Here is an 18870-nt window from a genome sequence, read left to right as displayed (position 1 = left end):
GTCAGTTCTTTTTAAGTCTTGGTTCCAGTAGTTTATATTTGTATAGGCTCTCTATAAGGTTTGGTATATCTTACCCATCACATGAACATCCTATTCTGACTCAAATAGGGTTCCCACAAGATTGGAAAGGGGGTTACCTAGTCAGTTGTCCAACAATGTATTCAACTGAAATGTGTCTTCCACATTTAACCCAACCCCTCTGAATCGGAGAGGTGCGGGGGGCTGCCTTAAAATCGACATCCACGTTTTTGGCTCGAATGTTGAAAAGATATAAAAATCGAAATATCTTGATATTCAACTTTTGAAAATATCTACATTGGTCAGTCCAAAATTGCTTTTTAAATTCTGTCATGGAAATACATGTATTTCCTATTACCAAGTCATTAAAAGGTTTCTATGCCTTTAGTTTTCCATGTAGACCAATTGATCTGTGAATCTTCTGAAAAGCTATACAAGGATTGTTCCATAGGGGTGTTTTTAGGGAGGGATATTGGTTCTTGTAGAACACGTTTCAGTTTCTTCCATATTGTTATAGCGTTCTTAACTATGAAGTTGTTAATGTGCTTAGCTTTATCCTTTGAAAATAAACACGTAAAATGATTCTGGGGATGAGTATCCTCTATATGTACCCAGTGTTCCTCTTTAGTGCACTTAAATAAACTCAGCAAAAAACAGCCCTAGCCCTCACCCTCCAATCCAACAGGTCCCAGATGTGCTCGATGGGATCCGGGCTCTTCGCTGGCCATGGCAGAACACTGACATTCCTGAGGGTCATGTCAGGATGAACCTGCAGGAACGGTACCACATGAGAGAGGAGAATGTCTTCCCTGTAACGCACAGCGTTGAGATTTGCCTGCAATGACAACAAAGCTCAGTCCGATGATGCTGTGACACACCGACCCTCCACCTCCAAATCGATCCCGCTCCAGAGTACAGGCTTCGGTGTAAAGCGCATTCCTTCGACGATAAACGCGAATCCGACCATCAACCCTGGTGAGAAAAAACCGCGACTCGTCAGTGAAGAGCATTTTTTGCCAGTCCTGTCTGGGCCAGCGACGGTGGGTTTGTGCCCATAGGCGATGTTGTTGCCGGTGATGTCTAGTGAGGACCTGCCTTAGAACAGGCCTACAAGCCCTCAGTCCAGCCTCTCTCAGCCTATTGCGGACAGTCTGAGTACTGATGGAGGGATTGTGCGTTCCTGGTGTAACTCGGGAAGGGATTGTTGCCATCCTGTACCTGTCCCGCAGGTGTGATGTTCGGATGTACCGACCCTGTGCAGGTGTTGTTACACGTGGTCTGCCACTGCGAGGACGATCAGCTGTCCGTCCTGTCTCCCTGTAGCGCTGTCTAAGGCACGTTCACACAGATGAGCAGGGACCCTGGGCATCTTTTTTTTGGTGTTTATCAGAGTCAGTAGAAAGGCCTCTTTAGTGTCCTAAGTTTTCATAACTGTGATCTTAATTGCCTACCATTTGTAAGCTGTTAGTGTCTTAACGACTGTTCCACAGGTGCATTTTCATGAATTGTTTATGGTTCATAGAACAAGCATGGGAAACAGTGTTTAAACCCTTTACAATGAAGATCTGTGAAGTTATTTGGAATTTTACAAATTATCTTTGAAAGACAGTGTCCTAAAAAAGGGACGTTTCTTTTTTTACTGAGTGTACATGTCGCAAGTAAAAGCCCTGGGTGGTGTGTTGATACAATTCCAAGTCTGGAAGGTTAAAACCACTCTCAGACTTACATGCTGGCCAAACCAGACGCGCACGCACACACGCTGTCTGCGTGCGCACGTTGACTTTGTTCAGCCACACCAGAAGCGATCAGGACACGCAGATTGAAATATCAAAACAAACTCTGAACCAATTATTATAATTTGTGGACAGGTCAAATTTGCATTAAACATTTATGACAATTTAGCTAGCTAGCTAGCTTGCTGTTGCTAGCTAATTTGTTCTGGGATATAAACATTGGGTTATTTTACCTGAAATACACAAGGTCCTCTACTACGACAATTAATTCAGAAAAAACGGTAAACCGAATTCGTTTCTCATCGTCGCTCCTCCTTCCTACAGGCTTCTCTTTCTTCTTTGGACTTGATATGGCGTTTGGCAACCAACTTTACGGTGCATTACTACAACCGACTGGAGTGTGCACGTCAGTTCATCTTTCAAATCACCCACGTGGGTATATGCTCCTAAAAACCAATGAGGAGATTCGAGAGCCAGGACTTGAAGCGCGTTGAGTGTCACAAATAGAACCAACTTCTATTTTCGCTTGCTGTCTCGCGGGAGCAGTGTGGGTGCAATGATTGAATATGTGTCCATTTATTTTGCGACGCGAGCGGTGTGGTCAGCATGTTAGGAAGATATAAAACGTAACTTTTAATTCTGTGACTTTTATTTGCCCTTTAAAAATAATGTTTTCGGTGGGGTCAATTGGTATTACAGAGAGTAAAAATTAAAATGTATGTATTGTGTAGAACAGATATGCTTGTCTTTCAGGAAGAACAGGGAATTGTGTCAGCTCTACTTATTACATTTCTATCATTGAGAACATGTCACCTCACTGAACTCCAGTCCTCACACCGCCAGCTGATGGTGACGCATTATTTCTCAGTACCATAGAGACTGGTTAATTAAAAGTGCATGTGGAGTTTGTAGCTCTTCACTATTAAAAAGGGGGAGGCATGAGGAGCCAACTCTGCATAAACAGGTCTTTGGTGCCCCCCCAAAGGAAACCCCTTAAAAAAATACAAAATAAAAAAATAAAAAAACTCGCGCCCTCAGAGGGGTTGGGTTAAATGTGGAAGACACATTTCAGTTGAATGCATTCATTTGTACAACTGACTACAGTAGGTATCCCCCCCCCCCCCCCCCCCCCCCACTCCCCAGCCCAGCCCGCATCACCCATTAATCACTGTGTCACACCCACACAACTTGCTGGGTGCGATCTACAGTGTAAAGTAATTAATATCTACTAGTGTACCACTAATTAATTTACATCTCCCTCAGAGCGGAATCCTCCACAAAATGCTGACAGGGGAGAAGATACAGCACAAGTGAACACCTGAATACACACCCCCCACTACCTTTGTTTGGGTGAAGGATCCCGTGTCGTGTAGGACAGCCACTCTGAATGGGGGCCACCAGGTGTGAAACTCGCTGACCCACTGGTGCATGACTGTAGCTGGACACACTATCACTGTAGGACCTAGTCCTTGGTACCTGGAACACACACACACACACACACACAGATAGGATCAGGTAAAGTTCGGGGTTTGTGTTTCAGTCAGGCTGCTGGAATGTTATGGTTCATTCACACCGGGTTTATACCGAAATAAATAGCCAAATTAGGGCTGTGACAAGTCTTGGAAAATGAGGTTACGGTAGTTGGCCAGGCCAACGGTCACCAACATAACCGCTCAGGTTCGTACACTTGTTACATGGACATGCAGCTTAATAAAACCCATTTGAAACAAGCAATTAACACTTCCCTATTACCATGGCATTTTATTCTTATTATTCAGGTTATTACAAATACAAAAATGCCAGGATGGAGGATCTGTTGCATATTGACACAACATTAAACGGAGTCAAAAGAAAGATATACAGTTGAAGTCGGAAGTTTACATACACCTTAGCTAAATACATTTAAACTCAGATTTTTACAATTCCTGACATTTAATCCTAGTATAAATTCCCTGTTTTAGGTCAGTTAGGATCCCCACTTTGTTTTAAGAATGGGAAATGTCAGAATAATAGTAGAGAGAATGATTCATTTCAGCTTGTATTTCTTTCATGACATTCCCAGTGGGTCAGAAGTTTACATACACTCAATTAGTATATGGTAGCATTGCCTTTAAATTGATTAACTTGGGTCAAACATTTAGGGTAGCCTTCTACAAGCTTCCCACAAGAAGTTGGGTGAATTTTGGCCCATTCCTTCTGACAGAGCTGGTGTAACTGAGTCAGGTTTGTAGGCCTCCTTTCTCTCACTCGCTTTTTCAGCTCTGCCAGCAAATTTTCTATAGGATTGAGGTTAGTGCTTTGTGATGGCCACTCCAATACCTTGACTCTGTTGTCCTTAAGCCATTGTGCCACAACTTTGGAAGTATGCTTGGGGTCATTGTCCTTTTGGAGGACCCATTTGCGACCAAGCTTTAACTTCCTGACTGATGTCTTGAGATGTTGCTTCAATATATCCACATAATTTTCCTGCCTCATGATGCCATCTATTTTGTGAAGTGCACCAGTCCCTCCTGCGCCAAAGCACCCCCACAACATGATGCTGCCACCCCTGTGCTTCACAGTTGGGATGGTGTTCTTCGGCTTGCAAGCCTCCCTATTTTTTCTCCAAACATAACGATGGTCATTATGGCCAAAACGTTCTATTTTTGTTTTATCAGACCAGAGGACATTTCTCCAAAAAGTACGATCTTTGTCCCCATGTGCAGTTGCAAACCATAGTCTGGCTTTTTTATGGTGTTTATACTTGCATACTATTGTTTGTACAGATGAACGTGGTACCTTCAGGCATTTGGAAATTGCTCCCAAGGATGAACCAGACTTGTGGAGGTCTATTGATTTCTTTTGATTTTCCCATGATGTCAAGCAAAGAGGCACTGAGTTTGAAGGTAGGCCTTGAAATACATCCACAGGTACACCTCCAATTGACTCAAATTATGTCATTTAGCCTACCAGAAGCTTCTAAAGCCATGACATTTTCTGGAATTTTCCAAACTGTTTAAAGGCACAGTCAACTTAGTGTATGTAAACTTCTGACCCACTGGAATTGTTATACAGTGAGTTATAAGTGAAATAATCTGTCTGTAAACAATTGTTGGAAAAATTACTTGTGTCATGCACAAAGATGTCCCAACCGACTTGCCAAAACTATAGTTTGTTAACAAGAAATTTGTGGAGTGGTTGAAAAACAAGTTTTAATGACTCCAACCTAAGTCTGTTAACTTCTGACGTCAACTATATACTACTGGTCAAAAGTTTTGAAACACCTACTCATTCAAGGGTTTTTCTTTATTTAATTATTTCCTACATTGTAGAATAATAGTGAAGACATCAAAACTATCAAATAACACATAAAATAATGTAGTAACCCCCTCAAAAAAAGTGGTAAACAAATCAAAATGCATTTTAAATTTGAGATTCTTCAAATAGCCATCCTTTGCCTTGACAGCTTTGCACACTCTTGGCATTCTCTCAACCAGCTTCACCTGGAATGCTTTTCCAACAGTCTTCAAGGAGTTCCCACATATGCTGAGCACTTGTTGGCTACTTTTACGTCACTCTGCGGTCCAACTCATCCAAAACCATCTCACTTTGGTTGATGTCGGGGGATTGTGGAGGCCAGGTCATCTGATGCAGCATCCATCACTCTCCTTCTTGGTCAAATAGCCCTTACACAGCCTGGAGGTGTGTTGGGTCATTGTCCTGTTGAAAAACAAATGATAGTCCCACTAAGCCCAAACCAGATGGGATGGCGTATTTACTGCAGAATGCTGTGGTAGACATTCTGGTTAAGTGTGCCTTGATTTCTAAATAATTCAGTGTCACCAGCAAAGCACCCCCACACCATAACACCTCCTCCTCCATGCTTCACGGTGAGAAAAACTCAAATGCAGATCATCCGTTCACTCACACCGCGTCTCACAAAGACACGGCGGTTGGAACCAAACATCTCCACCGGTCTAATGTCCATTGCTTGTGTTTCTTGGCCCAAGCAAATCTCTTCTTCTTCTTGGTGTCCTTTAGTAGTGATTTCTTTGCAGCAATTTGACCATGAAGGCCTGATTCACAGTCTCATCTGAACAGTTGATGTTGAGATGTGTCTGTTACTTGAACTCTGTGAAGCATTTATTTGGGCTACAATTTCTGAGGCTGGTAACTCATGAACTTATCCTCTGCAGCAGAGGTAACTCTGGGTCTTCCATTCCTGTGGCGGTCGTCATGAGAGCCAGTTTCATCATAGAGCTACACATGGTTTTTGCGTCTTATAGTAATGATGGACTGTAGTTTCTCTTTGCTTATTTGAGCTGTTCTTGCCATAATATGGACTTGGCATTTGATCAAATAGGTCTATCTTCTGTATACCCCCCTACCTTGTCACAACAACTGACTGGCTCAAACACATTTTATTTTATCTTTATTTAACTAGGCAGGTCAGTTAAGAACAAATTCTTATTGACAATGACGGCCTAGGAACAGTGGGTTAAATGCCTTGTTCAGGGACAGAACGACAGATTTTTACCTCGTCAGCTCGGGGATTCGATCTAGTAACCTTTCGGTTACTGGCCCAATGCTCTAACCACTAGGCTACCTGCCACCCACATTGAGGAAAGAAATTACACAAATTAACTTTTAAGAAGGCACACCTGTTAATTGAAATGCATTCCAGGTGACTACCTCATGAAGATGGTTAAGAGAATGCCAAGAGTGTGCAAAGCTGTCATGAGTAAAAAAATTACTTTAAAAAACTTGAATGAGTAGGTGTTCCAAAACTGTTGACCGGTAGTGTATCCCTACCGGTACTGTATGCCTATCAGTTGACTTTCCTGTAATAATTTTTTTTTTAAAGCAACACAGATCCTATTTTCACGCACAAAACCATTCAAATGAAATCCGATGGGTTTTCTAATTTTCCCAAAATATTCACATAATGTCACAAACCCTGCTGTTGCAGTCATTGGCTCAATGAAAAATCCAAGATTAAATCATGACAGGAGCGTTTGATTCTTAGAGAGACACCCCCCCCATAAAAGCACCGGTCAATCAATGCCACAAGCGTTGATGCCACAAGCTATAGTATGAAGATGTAATTGACAACCATCAAAATAGAAAGAAATACGTGCAACATGTCCATAGCCTATTTATCAGCGATGCCGATTATCGAGGCGGAGAGTGTTGGAAATATTTTTCAAATACTGTGCGGAATATACACTAAGCAAAAATATAAAACCCAACATTCAACTATTTCATTTTTTTTTTTTTACTAAATTACAGTTCATAAGCAAATCAGTCAATTGAAATAAAAATTATTAGGCCCTAATCTATGGATTTTACATGACTGGGAATACGCATATGTTGGTCATAGATACCTTTAATTATTATTTTTTTAGGTAGGGACGTGGATCAGAAAACCAGTCAGTATCTGCAGCGAGACATCTCCTTCGCATAGAGTTGATCAGGCTGTTGATTGAGGCCTGTGGAATGTTGTCCCACTCTTATTTAATGGCTGTGCGAAGTTGCTGGATATTAGTGGGACCTGGAACACGCTGTCGTACACATCGATCCAGAGCATCCCAAACATGCTCAATGGGTGACATGCCTGGCGAGTATGCAGGCCATGGAAGAACTGGGACATTTTCAGCTTCCAGTAATTGTGCACAGATCCTTGCATGAAGGCCGTGCATGAACATGCTGAAACATGAGGTGATGGCGGCAGATGAATGGTCTGCCATCTGCTCTGTACAGTTGAAACCGGGATTCATTCGTGAAAAGCACACTCCTCCAGCATGCCAGTGGCCATCGAAGGTGAGAATTTGCCAATTGAATTCAGTTACGAAGTCGAACTGCAGTCAGGTCAAAATGACGAGCACGCAGATGAGCTTCTCTGAGATGGTTTCTGACAGTTTGGGCAAAAATGATTTGTCTGTGCAAACCCACAGTTTCATCAGGGTGGCTGGTCTCAGATGATCACGCAGGTGAAGAAGCCGGATGGGAAGGTCCTGGGCTGGCGTGGTTACACTTGGTCTGCGGTTGTGAGGCCAGTTGGACGTACTGGCAAATTCTCTAAAACAACGGAGGTGGCTTATGGTAGAGAAATTAACATTAAATGATCTGGCAACAGCTCTGGTGGACATCTGTGGCATTATGTTGTGTGACAAAACTGCACATATTAGAGTGACCTTTTATTGTCTCCAGAACAGGGTGCACCTGTGTAATGATTATACTGTTGAATCAGATTCTTGATATGCCACACCTGTCAGGTGGATGGATTATCTTGGCAAAAGAGAAATGCTCACTAACAGGGATAAACAAATTTGTTCCCCAGATTTGATTGAAATAAGCTTTTTGTGCGTATGAAAAATGTATGGGATCTTTTATTTCAGCTCATGAAACATGGGACCAACACTTCACATGTCACGTTTATATTTTTGTTCAGTGTGAATGGATGTAAAAAAATAAATAAAAACATTTTAAAAAATGACAGATGCCCAGCTTATTAGTGGTGGTGAGTGAACACAATCAGAAATCAGACATCCCCAAATGGGCACTTTCCTACATTTGCATTTGCAGGCCAGGTACTTGTGTGTGCTCAGGCGCGCAACGCTGCGTCAAAATTACCAAGAAAGAGAAACAAGACACGCGCTCATTGCTTACATGGAGCATGTCAATTATGCTAGGAAATAAACCAAAACGTGTTTTTCATAAATGTAGCAGGTTGTGAACTCTGCAAAAAAACATTTCCACTCAGAGAATGAGAACTATAAATTAATAACAGGGTTTATCATTAAATTGCCTGTTTTACAAATGGTAGGCTACAACATGGGCATTCATAAAAGTGCTTTGCGGGCCAACACTGTATAGTCTAGGCTACTATTCCACTTTGCGGGGATAAGAGGGCGGCAATTTTATTTAACTCGCATAGGGCGGTATGTTGGCCAGGACCGGGCCGTTATGAGGATTGACACATTGTCCATTTGACACAACATTACCGCCTTATAGGCCTCAGAGCCAGAACAACCTTGTCGACTGCTTAAAAAAAAAAAAAAAGATGTTTTTATTTATTTACTAGCAAGCAATGAAAACGTGCATTGTGTAAAAAGAAAGTCGACACATCAAAACACTTTTTACTGAAGTGTCACAGCCTATAGCGCTCTACAGCTAGTTGAGCATCAAAAGGACAGTTAAAAAGAGGCTGTAGAAGGTTTAATGGATAGACTAAGTTAGCAAAACAACTGATTATAGTCATTAGTAAACGCTACTTGGTCAAGTTTAGCTACACGACAATAAAGTTAATACGATTTTTTTTAAATCCGAAAATGAATGTAGGCCTATTTCAACGGTTTTGACGGTTATTTCATTTATGACGTTCTTTATCCATAACCGTCAACGACACGGTTATTAAATTATCGTCACAGCCCTAACTGCCATGAACCTCTGCTTGGTGGAAACCATTGATAGAGGCATAATTGAGTTTGCAAACAATCAATTTGTGGACGTTCACAGCAGACAGAGTATTGACTATCAGAGAGGTTCAATCCCTCCGGAGTGTGTGTGTGTGTGGAACCAGTGGGCCCCGCCTTCAACGTGCTTTAATGTGGTTCACGTTTAATTGGCCCCCTCTGCCCCCGTGACCACGTCCACTAAGAATCACACACACACACACACACACACAGACCCTGTGTCATGTCCACGTTTCCTTTGGTGTCTGCTGTAGAGAATGAGAGGAGTCTAATAATTGAAACATGTTTAATAATTCAGACTAAAACTCTCCAGCACAAATCACCCTAATGAAATATTCATTACTACACAGACTCCCAGTCTGAACACACCATAACGGCTAGAGTTTGTGTTCGTGCGAGCGTCAGACCTGGGTCCAAATCATAGACTTAGACGACAAATCTTTGTAACTGTCCCATTATGGCGTCTGTGGGCATGAGCAGCACAATTGAGGCCATCTCCATTATAAAGTAGTTAATTTTCTTCTTCTACTGCTACTGAATTGGTAAACAAACTGAAAGGGTGCATACTGCCACCTGGAGTCTGTTGTTTGAACAGGTATAAAGCCAAGGTTGGCGATTTAACCCACCTGCAGTAATGTAATGTTTGCTCACAAGTATAATTATTTGGCTGATCTCTGCTGATGAGCTGGATGTAATTGTGTGATCCTTCATTAACCCATAGGAAGTTCCACCCAGTTGACTACTTTAAAAAGTCCTCAATGGCAATGTCCATGCAAAAATGTGTTATTTCCAAGGAGTGATCTCCATCTATCTCTAGGGTCCAAATACTTGATCTATGCCTGATTGAGCTTGCCTGTTGCAATGGAACTAATATAAAAAGTTCAAATAATGCAGATCCCACCCACCTGGCCTTCTAGGCAGGCTAGAGCAAATGCTCAAAGTATTTGAAAGACTTCAAATAATAATTGAACCCAGGTCAGGTGTATGTGTGTGCATGCCTGTGTGTCCATGTGTACCTGTAGTTGGACCCTCGTGTGCGTAGTTTGCTGTAGCTGAGGCCAGCCAGGAATGCGATGACTTGGATGGTTTTACCCAGACCCATCTCATCCCCCAGGATTCCCCCTGCCTGCTGGCAGTGTAGCTCCCACAGCCACCTCACACCTGTCTGCTGGTACCTGGAACACACACAGAAAGAGACAAAGACACACATACACACATACGCGCGCACACAGCTATTAATATACACACACACAAACATCCCTGTCTGTCAAAAATCCACCCCCGCCCAAACACAAAGAGCACAGTGTGTGTAGTGGTAAATTAATCGTTAGGTCATGATCAGTAACCATTCCAGATAAAGAGACCGGAAGTGTAGCGACTGATCAGCTGTGAGCCACTTTGCTCACTTTCTACTTGAGTACTTTTTTACTCAACTCAGACTCCGTTACTCGACTGAACACAGTCCAAAACAATCTGCCTGCTTTGAGTTCAATACGCTTCACTTATACTTACAATGATGTTCTGTGGTGATGATAAAACCAATCTAAAACGGAATTTATTTTTTATAAACTGGTCCACACACACGCGGCTTATTATAATCATACTTTATGTATATGATCATTTACACGATCAGAGGTCATATTCAACAGGTATCAACATAAACATTAGTCAGAAACATTACAAAATACAGTGACAATTGGGAAAAGCTGTTACTTTGTTTGTTACTTACTTGAAGAGTTTATTCCAGAGGAATCCCGGCACTTTGAATCCTTCATCAAACTCAGCGTCACTCTGGTCACTCTCCTCCTCTCCTCTCTCCCTCTTCTCCTCCCTCTCTCTCAGCCGCAGCCGCCTCCACCTCCTGTAAAAAGAGAAAACAGTCACCACTACTCTCATCCTCTCCCTTTCCTCTTCCTCCTCCTACAGGGGAGTAGGTGCTACTGTCACATAACAGTCACTACAGCCCCGCACCCCCCCTCTACACACTCTTGTATTGACTCAGCAAAATCTCCCTCAGCAATCGCCCCAAGGCCCAACCAGCCCCATCTGGATCTCTCCCCCTACAACACTTGGGCCCATAACACAAAGTGTCTCAGAGTAGGCCTGCCGATCGAGGATCAGGTCCCACCTCTAATTTCATTAAACTGATCGTAGATCAGCACACCTACTATGAGACGCTTTATGAATATGGGCCCAGACCCTTATGTGCATCTGAGCAGCAGAGATGTCCCATGCTGAAACAAGACCACTAAACATTTGCGGCCCGAACCTTGCTCTTTAAAACCCAAAGGGATGTGTGAGTAATTGGTGTAATCACTATCAGTTAGCATAGGGAATTCTTAAGCCGTTTTAAGGAGGGCAATCTAAGGCAGTTGAATTTTTATATATATATAAAAAATTCATATATATATATATATTTACATTGTCTTTTCTGACATTTTTGAACAGATAGAGAGAAAAGGTGATAGTGTGGAAAGATAGAGGCTGTGTCAAAGGGCAGTAGGCCAGATTCAAACCTATGCCGGCACAATAGACGTGTGCCGGAGGCTGCGGGATTACCACTAGACCAGCCAGGACACGTGTATTTTTAATAGACTAGCTGCATAGAGCGAGAGGGCAGTTAGTGGCAGAGTCGTCACACAGCAAATGAAGATTGATACAGACAATTAGTGGAGTGGGTTCCCTAGGAAAGGTGTGAGAGGGAGAGGACCGGAATCCATCTTCATTTGGTCCTGGTCCTGTCACTAAGGCTGGGAGACTGCTGCTCTTTGCTGGCCTGCTGAGACCAGCCACACTAATTAAGTCAAGGCATCGGCTCAGTTTATTACGCTTTTCTCTCTACACACTTCCCTTCCTCTCCCTCTCCTTTCCTCCTTTCTCTCCCCCTGTCCCTCTCCTGTCCTTTCTCACTCCCTTCCCATCCCTCTCGCTCTTCTTAACCGCTCTCTCAGCCTCCTGAGTCATTCCACCTCAAAAAGCGCAAGAAAGAGGATTTCGAAACCCACCAATTTAGATTGTACTGAAATCGTTTCTGTAGTTAGAAACAGATAAGATAAGCATTCCTGAAACATTATTTTGTTGAAATATAATTGCGCCCAAATTGTCAATTTAAATTGATAGGATTCATATAGTCAATTAATCTGATTTGGACCATAATTCTTCCTAACAAAGAGTAAGACATGAGGAATCTAATAAAATTGTCAAAAACCACCTACGAACCACGCACAGCCCACGCCAATCCCACTCCAACAACCAGTATACTATCAGCTTTGACAAGGAGTATGGCGCTGCTGCTTGGAGTATTGCTTCTTCTTTTATAATGTATTCTCTGTGAATTTGGTGCTGTTCCCCTGTTTAGAGATATTTGCCAATGAAGTTGCTTGCATCAGCGTTTTCCACAAGTACTCAGTTTAAACAACATTGTGGAAGGAGCTATGTTTTTAGCAGCCTCTGGTACCTACTAATGCTTTGATTCCATCTGAAATACACCGCAAAGTTATTGAATACTTTATCGAGTTTATATCCCAGATTGGAAACATTTGTTGTGGTATTGTGTAAGACATGATTTTACAATTTAAATGACTGAGAATGTATGAATTCAATCTATTGTATAAACTGCCTTAAATTTTGCTGGACCCCAGGAAGCTGCCTTGGCAGCAGCTAATGGGGATCCATAATAAATACAAATAGTTAGTTGTTTTGGATATCGTCTAGGTCTATATGATCAGGACTATTTTCTAAGTAAGAGAACATTAAACCTTTAACCTGTCTTCTCTTGAGATTAAAGTCTTATTTATTTAAGATATGAAATGCCACAATGATGCTTGTTCAAATTATGTATTTTATTAAAACAGAATAATGAAGTAAATAGCCCACATTATCTTGACAAATAAATTCAAGGTTACATTTTTTAATAAAAGGGCTATATACACACACATCTTAAAAAGGTCCAATGCAGCTGTTTTTATCTCAATATGAAATCCTTTCTGGGTAACAATTAAGTACCTTACTGTGATTGTTCTCAATTAAAATGGTTGAAAATAAACAAAAATAGCTTCTTACTGGGCTCCCAAGTGGCGCAGCGGTCTAACCCACTGTATCTCAGTGATAGAGGCGTCACTACATGATGGGGAGTCCCATAGGGCGACACACAATTGGCCCAGCGTCGTCCAGGTTAGGGTTTGGCTGGGGTAGGCCGTCATTGTAAATAAGAATTTGTTATTCACTGACTTGCCTAGTTAAATAAAGGTTTAAAATTCTTAGCAAAGAGCAATTTCTCAAGCAAGAATTTTGCTAGGACTGTCTGGGAGTGGGCTGAGTGGGGAGGGGAAACTGAAATCTAGCTGTTATTGGCAGAGGTTTAGAATGATTTCTTATTGGTCTATTAACTCATTTACTGGGCAGGCAAAAAATCCATCCCACCAAAACAAGCTGTAAATTCAGGCAGTCGTTTCAAACAGCGCTTATACTAAAAGGGCTATCATAATTTTCACAATACTATTCCAACTTCATAGTGTGGAAATATATATCAAACACAGGCAAAACACGTTTGACTGCACCTTTAAGGTAAAATGATGTAAAATGATCATTAAGTAGGGCCCTATAAAATCCGTTATATTTTTTGCCTGATTCCATTTTGTTCTTTCCCAAATTCTGTTTAGATTTTTGGGTGTAGACACCTTTTAATTGAAGTGTGCACCTAACAAGAAGCCTTTTTTTAGCTGTGTTTTTGTAGCGCACATGTGATGGTAGAGTTTTCAAAACAAATACCCACTGGATTAATGAAAATAATCATAAAATTGTGCCAGATAAGCAAAGGCTACTTTGTAGTTCACATTTAATTGAGAATTTTTACCAGAATAATGTTTCCATTAGCATCAACGCTAAAAGCTACACAAAGTTGTTCAGACACACACGGGGGAATTCTCGTTGCCTCTTCAGAAAGTTGCAGGAAATACAGATCACTGATGCATTCTGTTCATGTCTTATGATAAACTTGGGATAATTAATTTAATACATTTAGTTGATTCCCTACTAAGGTTAGGGCTGGGTGATATGGCCAAAATATTATATCACCGTATTAAAAAAAGAAAATTGACAGTATGACGGTATTTTATGTTTTTTAATAATAAAAGTTCTAAATTTGCTTTATGAGTAGTGCGTGACTATAGGGTGGCAACACATACATTCTAAGTGATTTCAATGGGTCTTTCTCCATTCTGATTGTTTAATACCGTTCAATTCAACTTCAACCCCCAAAAAGTAATCATTTTCATCAATTTCTGCATTTGAGATCATTTCCACACTGCCACGTAGGGCTGCACGATATGGGCAAGTAATCTGGGCCTTATTTTTAACCAAATGTTGCAATTTGTCTTGCGATTTAGAGCAAAACACTTGGGTTAACTGTTGGAATCATGGGAATAGAATGTCTATTCTAATTATATAGTTAGAATATAATAGTGGCCACTTTTAATACAGTGTTGTTTGACATGACAACGAATGAAAATGCCAGGGAGGAGTTATTGTGACAGGTTAGGATAGGTGTTTCCTAGGGGACCCTATAATCTTTGGCTACATTGCATGTTCTCTCTTAGCAACTTCATGTCTTTAAATTTAGAAGACACTGTTGCACAAACAACATGCTGATTTAGGTCTACACAATCACTGGTATTATCAGGCAGTATAGCTAAGTACGCTTGCTCTTACTCAGTACATGTATTAGCTAACTAGAGATTAGCATTAGCGGCTAACAAGGTTTAGGACCAACTTGCTAAGACAAACTAGATGTTTGCAGATGTAAGAAACAAGCTAACAGTGTAATTATAGAATGCTAGTAGATTTATATTAAGAAGCAAAGTGACAACGGCATCGTTGTCATCAACAGTGTTGCATATGCTGTACTGACCATGCAGACTGAACGCAAGTGTCTCGTGTAGGGATGGGTCTTTCGAGAACGAGTCGGCTCTAAGAGCCGGCTTGCATATCAGAAGAGCCGAATCGATTTATAAAAATAAAATAAAGATATCAATTATCAAAAGATTTAAAAGAACAGAATTAACTAATTCAAAAATAAATAAATAATAATAATAATAATATAGGCCTAAATGCTCAAGCGCACACATTCGTTCTGACTGTCTGCTCAGACTAACAGCCTCACCTGTTGTTCCTGTCAATCAGGCACACAGTGTCAATCAATGAACCAAAGATGCGTGAGGGAGGGCCGAGCCAACTCACTCACAGTCACACACTTAGCAGCTGAGGAGAGAGAGGAAGGACAGCTGTGAAGACAGCTGGAAAATGAGTCGGAAGCAAAGTAGCATTTGGATGCATTTTAATAATGTAGACAATGTTAGAGCACAGTGTAGAATTTGCCAAAACAAGATCTCATATAAAGCCGGTTCTACGCACAACCTACACCGGCATATGCAAACTGTGCACCCAACTGTGAAGCTAGCTGTAGTGGAGCTTCGAGAAACTAGCGGGCCTGCTAGTGGTAGTGGTGGAGCCAGCACCTCCACACGTGGAGATGTATCCACTCAGTCAAGTAGGCCTACTCCGCGACCCACAGCAACACAGTCTTCTATGGACCCATTTATTCCAAAGTCTATGTCTGAGGCAAAACAAGGCCAAATTGATATTGCACTGGCTAAAATGATTGCCACCGATTAGCAGCCATTTTTGATCGTGGAGGACAGAGGTTTTAGAAATTATAGCAATAGTCTAAATCCAATGTACACAATTCCTAGCAGGAAAACCCTTTCAAAATCACTTATTCCACAACTGTATGAGAGCACACAGGCTTCAGTGCGAGAAAGAGTCCAAAAAGCTACTGCAGTTTGCCTTACCACTGACTGCTCGACATCAAGGGTAACCACTTCTTACATGTCGGTTACATGTCACGTCATTGAAGACTTTAATGTCTAGTTCAGCGACAGACACACCTCAGAGAACTTGGCAGAGGAACTGTTGAGAGTGGCCAGAGAATGGCAAGTAGATGGAAAAGTGGTCTGTTGTGTTAGCGACAATGCAGCTAACATAACCAAAGCCGTTAAAATGGACCCATCATCCATGTCTTGCCCACACAATCAACCTGATTGTAAGAGATGCTCTGAAGGTGATGAAGCCCACTGTGGACAAAGTGAAAGCAGCTGTGGAATACTTCCACAGGAGCACAGTAGGTGCTGAAAAACTAAAGTCTACATGCCAGATGGGGATGCCTGAGCTGAGGCCTAAACAAGACTGCACTACAAGGTGGAATTCAACATTTTATATGTTGAAGCGGTTTCTTGAGTCAAAGGATTCCATCATCTCTACCCTGGCCATTGTCAATGCACCTATTGATGCTCTGACCCAAAAGGAATGGGAGGTGGTGAAGGTGGTGTGCAGAGTCCTGGAACCCTTTGAGCAGGTCACTGTGGAGATCAGTGGAGAGAGGTACAGTAAGCAGTTATTACTACATCATTATTTAATCCAGTATTTTATATGTATATGAGCAGTAGATGAGAATGTAGTATCTGTGGACAAAACATGAACCTAAACTAATAAGTTACTGTTCTCTCGTCAGCTATGTGACAGCCTAAAAAAATTATACTCCTGTGTAAGGGTCTACAGCGAATCACAGCCAGCTGCCAGAGAGAAGCAAATGTAACCAGAGTTGATGGACACCCTTCATCGATGGACAGAAAGTTCCACCGAATGGAAAATAATCACGTGCTATCAGAAACCGCTGCACTTGACCCCAGGTTTAAGAAGTTAGCCTTCAGTGATGCCAGAGCGATTGATGAGGCTCTTCAAAGAATAACCTCAGCAGCAGGGAGGGACAGCCCCATCAGTCAGCTGGCTCAGGCACCAGGGCAACAGGAAGAAGAGGGATCAGATGGAGCAGAAGCACCAGCAGTAGTGCCACAAACGTCTGCTGTTTGGATGCTGTTTGACGAGAGAGCAACTGGGGATGCAGCACGAAGGAATCCCTTAGCAGATGCCATAATGGAGGTCCGATCCTATTTGGAGGAGCCCCTCAGATCCTCTGAGCTGGTGGAAGAACAAGGCTGTCTACCCACGGCTTACTAAAGTCATGACAGGGAGACTCTGCATAGTGGCCACATCCGTTCCCTCTGAGAGGGTCTTCTCGAAAACGGGACAAATAATTACTGAGAGAAGAAACCGCATTAGCCCCTTGAAATTGAGGCAGCTTGCATTTCTGAATGCAAATCTCTCATAAAAGCAAAATATGGTCAGCATTGCTGTGTGCTGCTGGTTATAACATGGCAATAAAGAAGAGAGAGAAAAGAGGGACCAGTTTAATGTTTTAAGTGGGATGCTGCAGTTTTTCACATTGTTATTTTTTTAAATCTTTGATATGGTGCAATATTCTATAATTATGTTGTTCAGATTGTATTCATTTTGAATTGTTACATTTATATGCACTTTGTTTATATACATTAAAAAAGTTTTACTTTAAATGCACATGTGTAATAGCATTATTTTTAATAAACCAATGCATTTTTAAATAAATTGTGGTTAAGGTAGAGTATGATTTCATTTGATACCACAGCGCACACAAATTGTACCGGGAGGCTGGACAGACAGCAGACTTCATCGCTCGCTTTGTGACCAACAGGCGCCTATCCTTTCAATACATTGCTAGAAGATGCATATTGTTCATTCTAGCGGGAGAGGGCTTGAGTATCGAATTGAAACTTAAATTTAAAAAAATAGTCTAGTTAATATGAAGTGGGAAAAGTTGCCGGTTGAAAACGAGTATGCAACCGGTTGATTAGCCGCAGCCGGCACGAATGGAAAACCATTCCATTATTTACCATAATTTAGTGTGAAAGTACAACGTTTCTGCCACTAGATGCTGCTGTTCCTGATACGTTTATCCATTTTGCTGGTCTCCTGTGTTTATTAAATGGATAAAACATTTTCTTAGCAACTTTAGGTACAAAAAATATATATATTTTGCTCATGGTGAAAATAAATTGTGCGGCCATCCTCACAATTCAACCCAGTCCTCTATGAAAGCAATTCAGTGTGTCCTTCTCTTAGGCTAAATTTGTGTCCAGGAAAACGACCCCTCTGTGTGTGGTTTATTCCCATTAAAAAAAGGCATGGATTAGTTTGACCAACAGCAGTTCTAATGGTTTCAATGTTATGTTCTCTAATGGTCTTCAAAGAGTTAAAATCCCAAACACACACTGTATCGTCTTCTGCAAGGGTAATTGTATTGGGCTGGGTTTAAAGGTAAATGTCACTAATCACACTACATATAGAGATGTCTTTTAATAATTGTATTGAAAAACATACAACTGCCATGCAATGGTTTATAATTGTATTATTTTATTAGGACTCTCACAACATTGTTCTCCATCAACGTTTTGGGCTTGTAGAAAAAGCCTTCATATGAACTGCCATTTGGACTATTTAAGGAGAGTTGGGTTGAAGCATTAGGTTGCTAAGAAAAGGGCAAACTGAATTGCTTTCATAAGAGGACTGGCTTGACCACACAATTTATTTTCATCATGAGCAAAAGCTATTGGTTTTCTACCCAAAGTTGCAAAGAAAATGTTGAGATCCATTTAATAAACGCAAGAGACCAGAAAAATGGATAAAAGGGTGTGGTGGCAGCAGCAGGAAAAGCGACATCTAGTGGGAAAAACCTG

The 18870-nt window shown here is 41.4% G+C and overlaps 1 protein-coding gene across 1 annotated transcript in view; it reads right to left on the bottom strand.

Moving 5' to 3' along the window:
- Positions 1-18870, bottom strand: part of ercc6 (excision repair cross-complementation group 6) — a 54833-nt gene that overhangs the window by 23107 nt on the left and 12856 nt on the right. Inside the window, exons 9-11 of the mRNA XM_071379481.1 lie at positions 10935-11066; positions 10222-10380; positions 3092-3227 (exon numbers count right to left, since the gene is read on the bottom strand). Of these exons, the coding sequence (XP_071235582.1) occupies positions 3092-3227; positions 10222-10380; positions 10935-11066 (427 nt within the window). The remainder of the gene's footprint in view (positions 1-3091; positions 3228-10221; positions 10381-10934; positions 11067-18870) is intronic.

This window comes from Salvelinus alpinus, chromosome 32 (assembly GCF_045679555.1).
Source record: "Salvelinus alpinus chromosome 32, SLU_Salpinus.1, whole genome shotgun sequence".
NCBI lineage: Eukaryota > Metazoa > Chordata > Actinopteri > Salmoniformes > Salmonidae > Salvelinus > Salvelinus alpinus.
The sequence above is the reverse complement of the archived record's forward strand: the minus strand, read 5'-3'. Positions and strand labels throughout refer to the sequence as shown.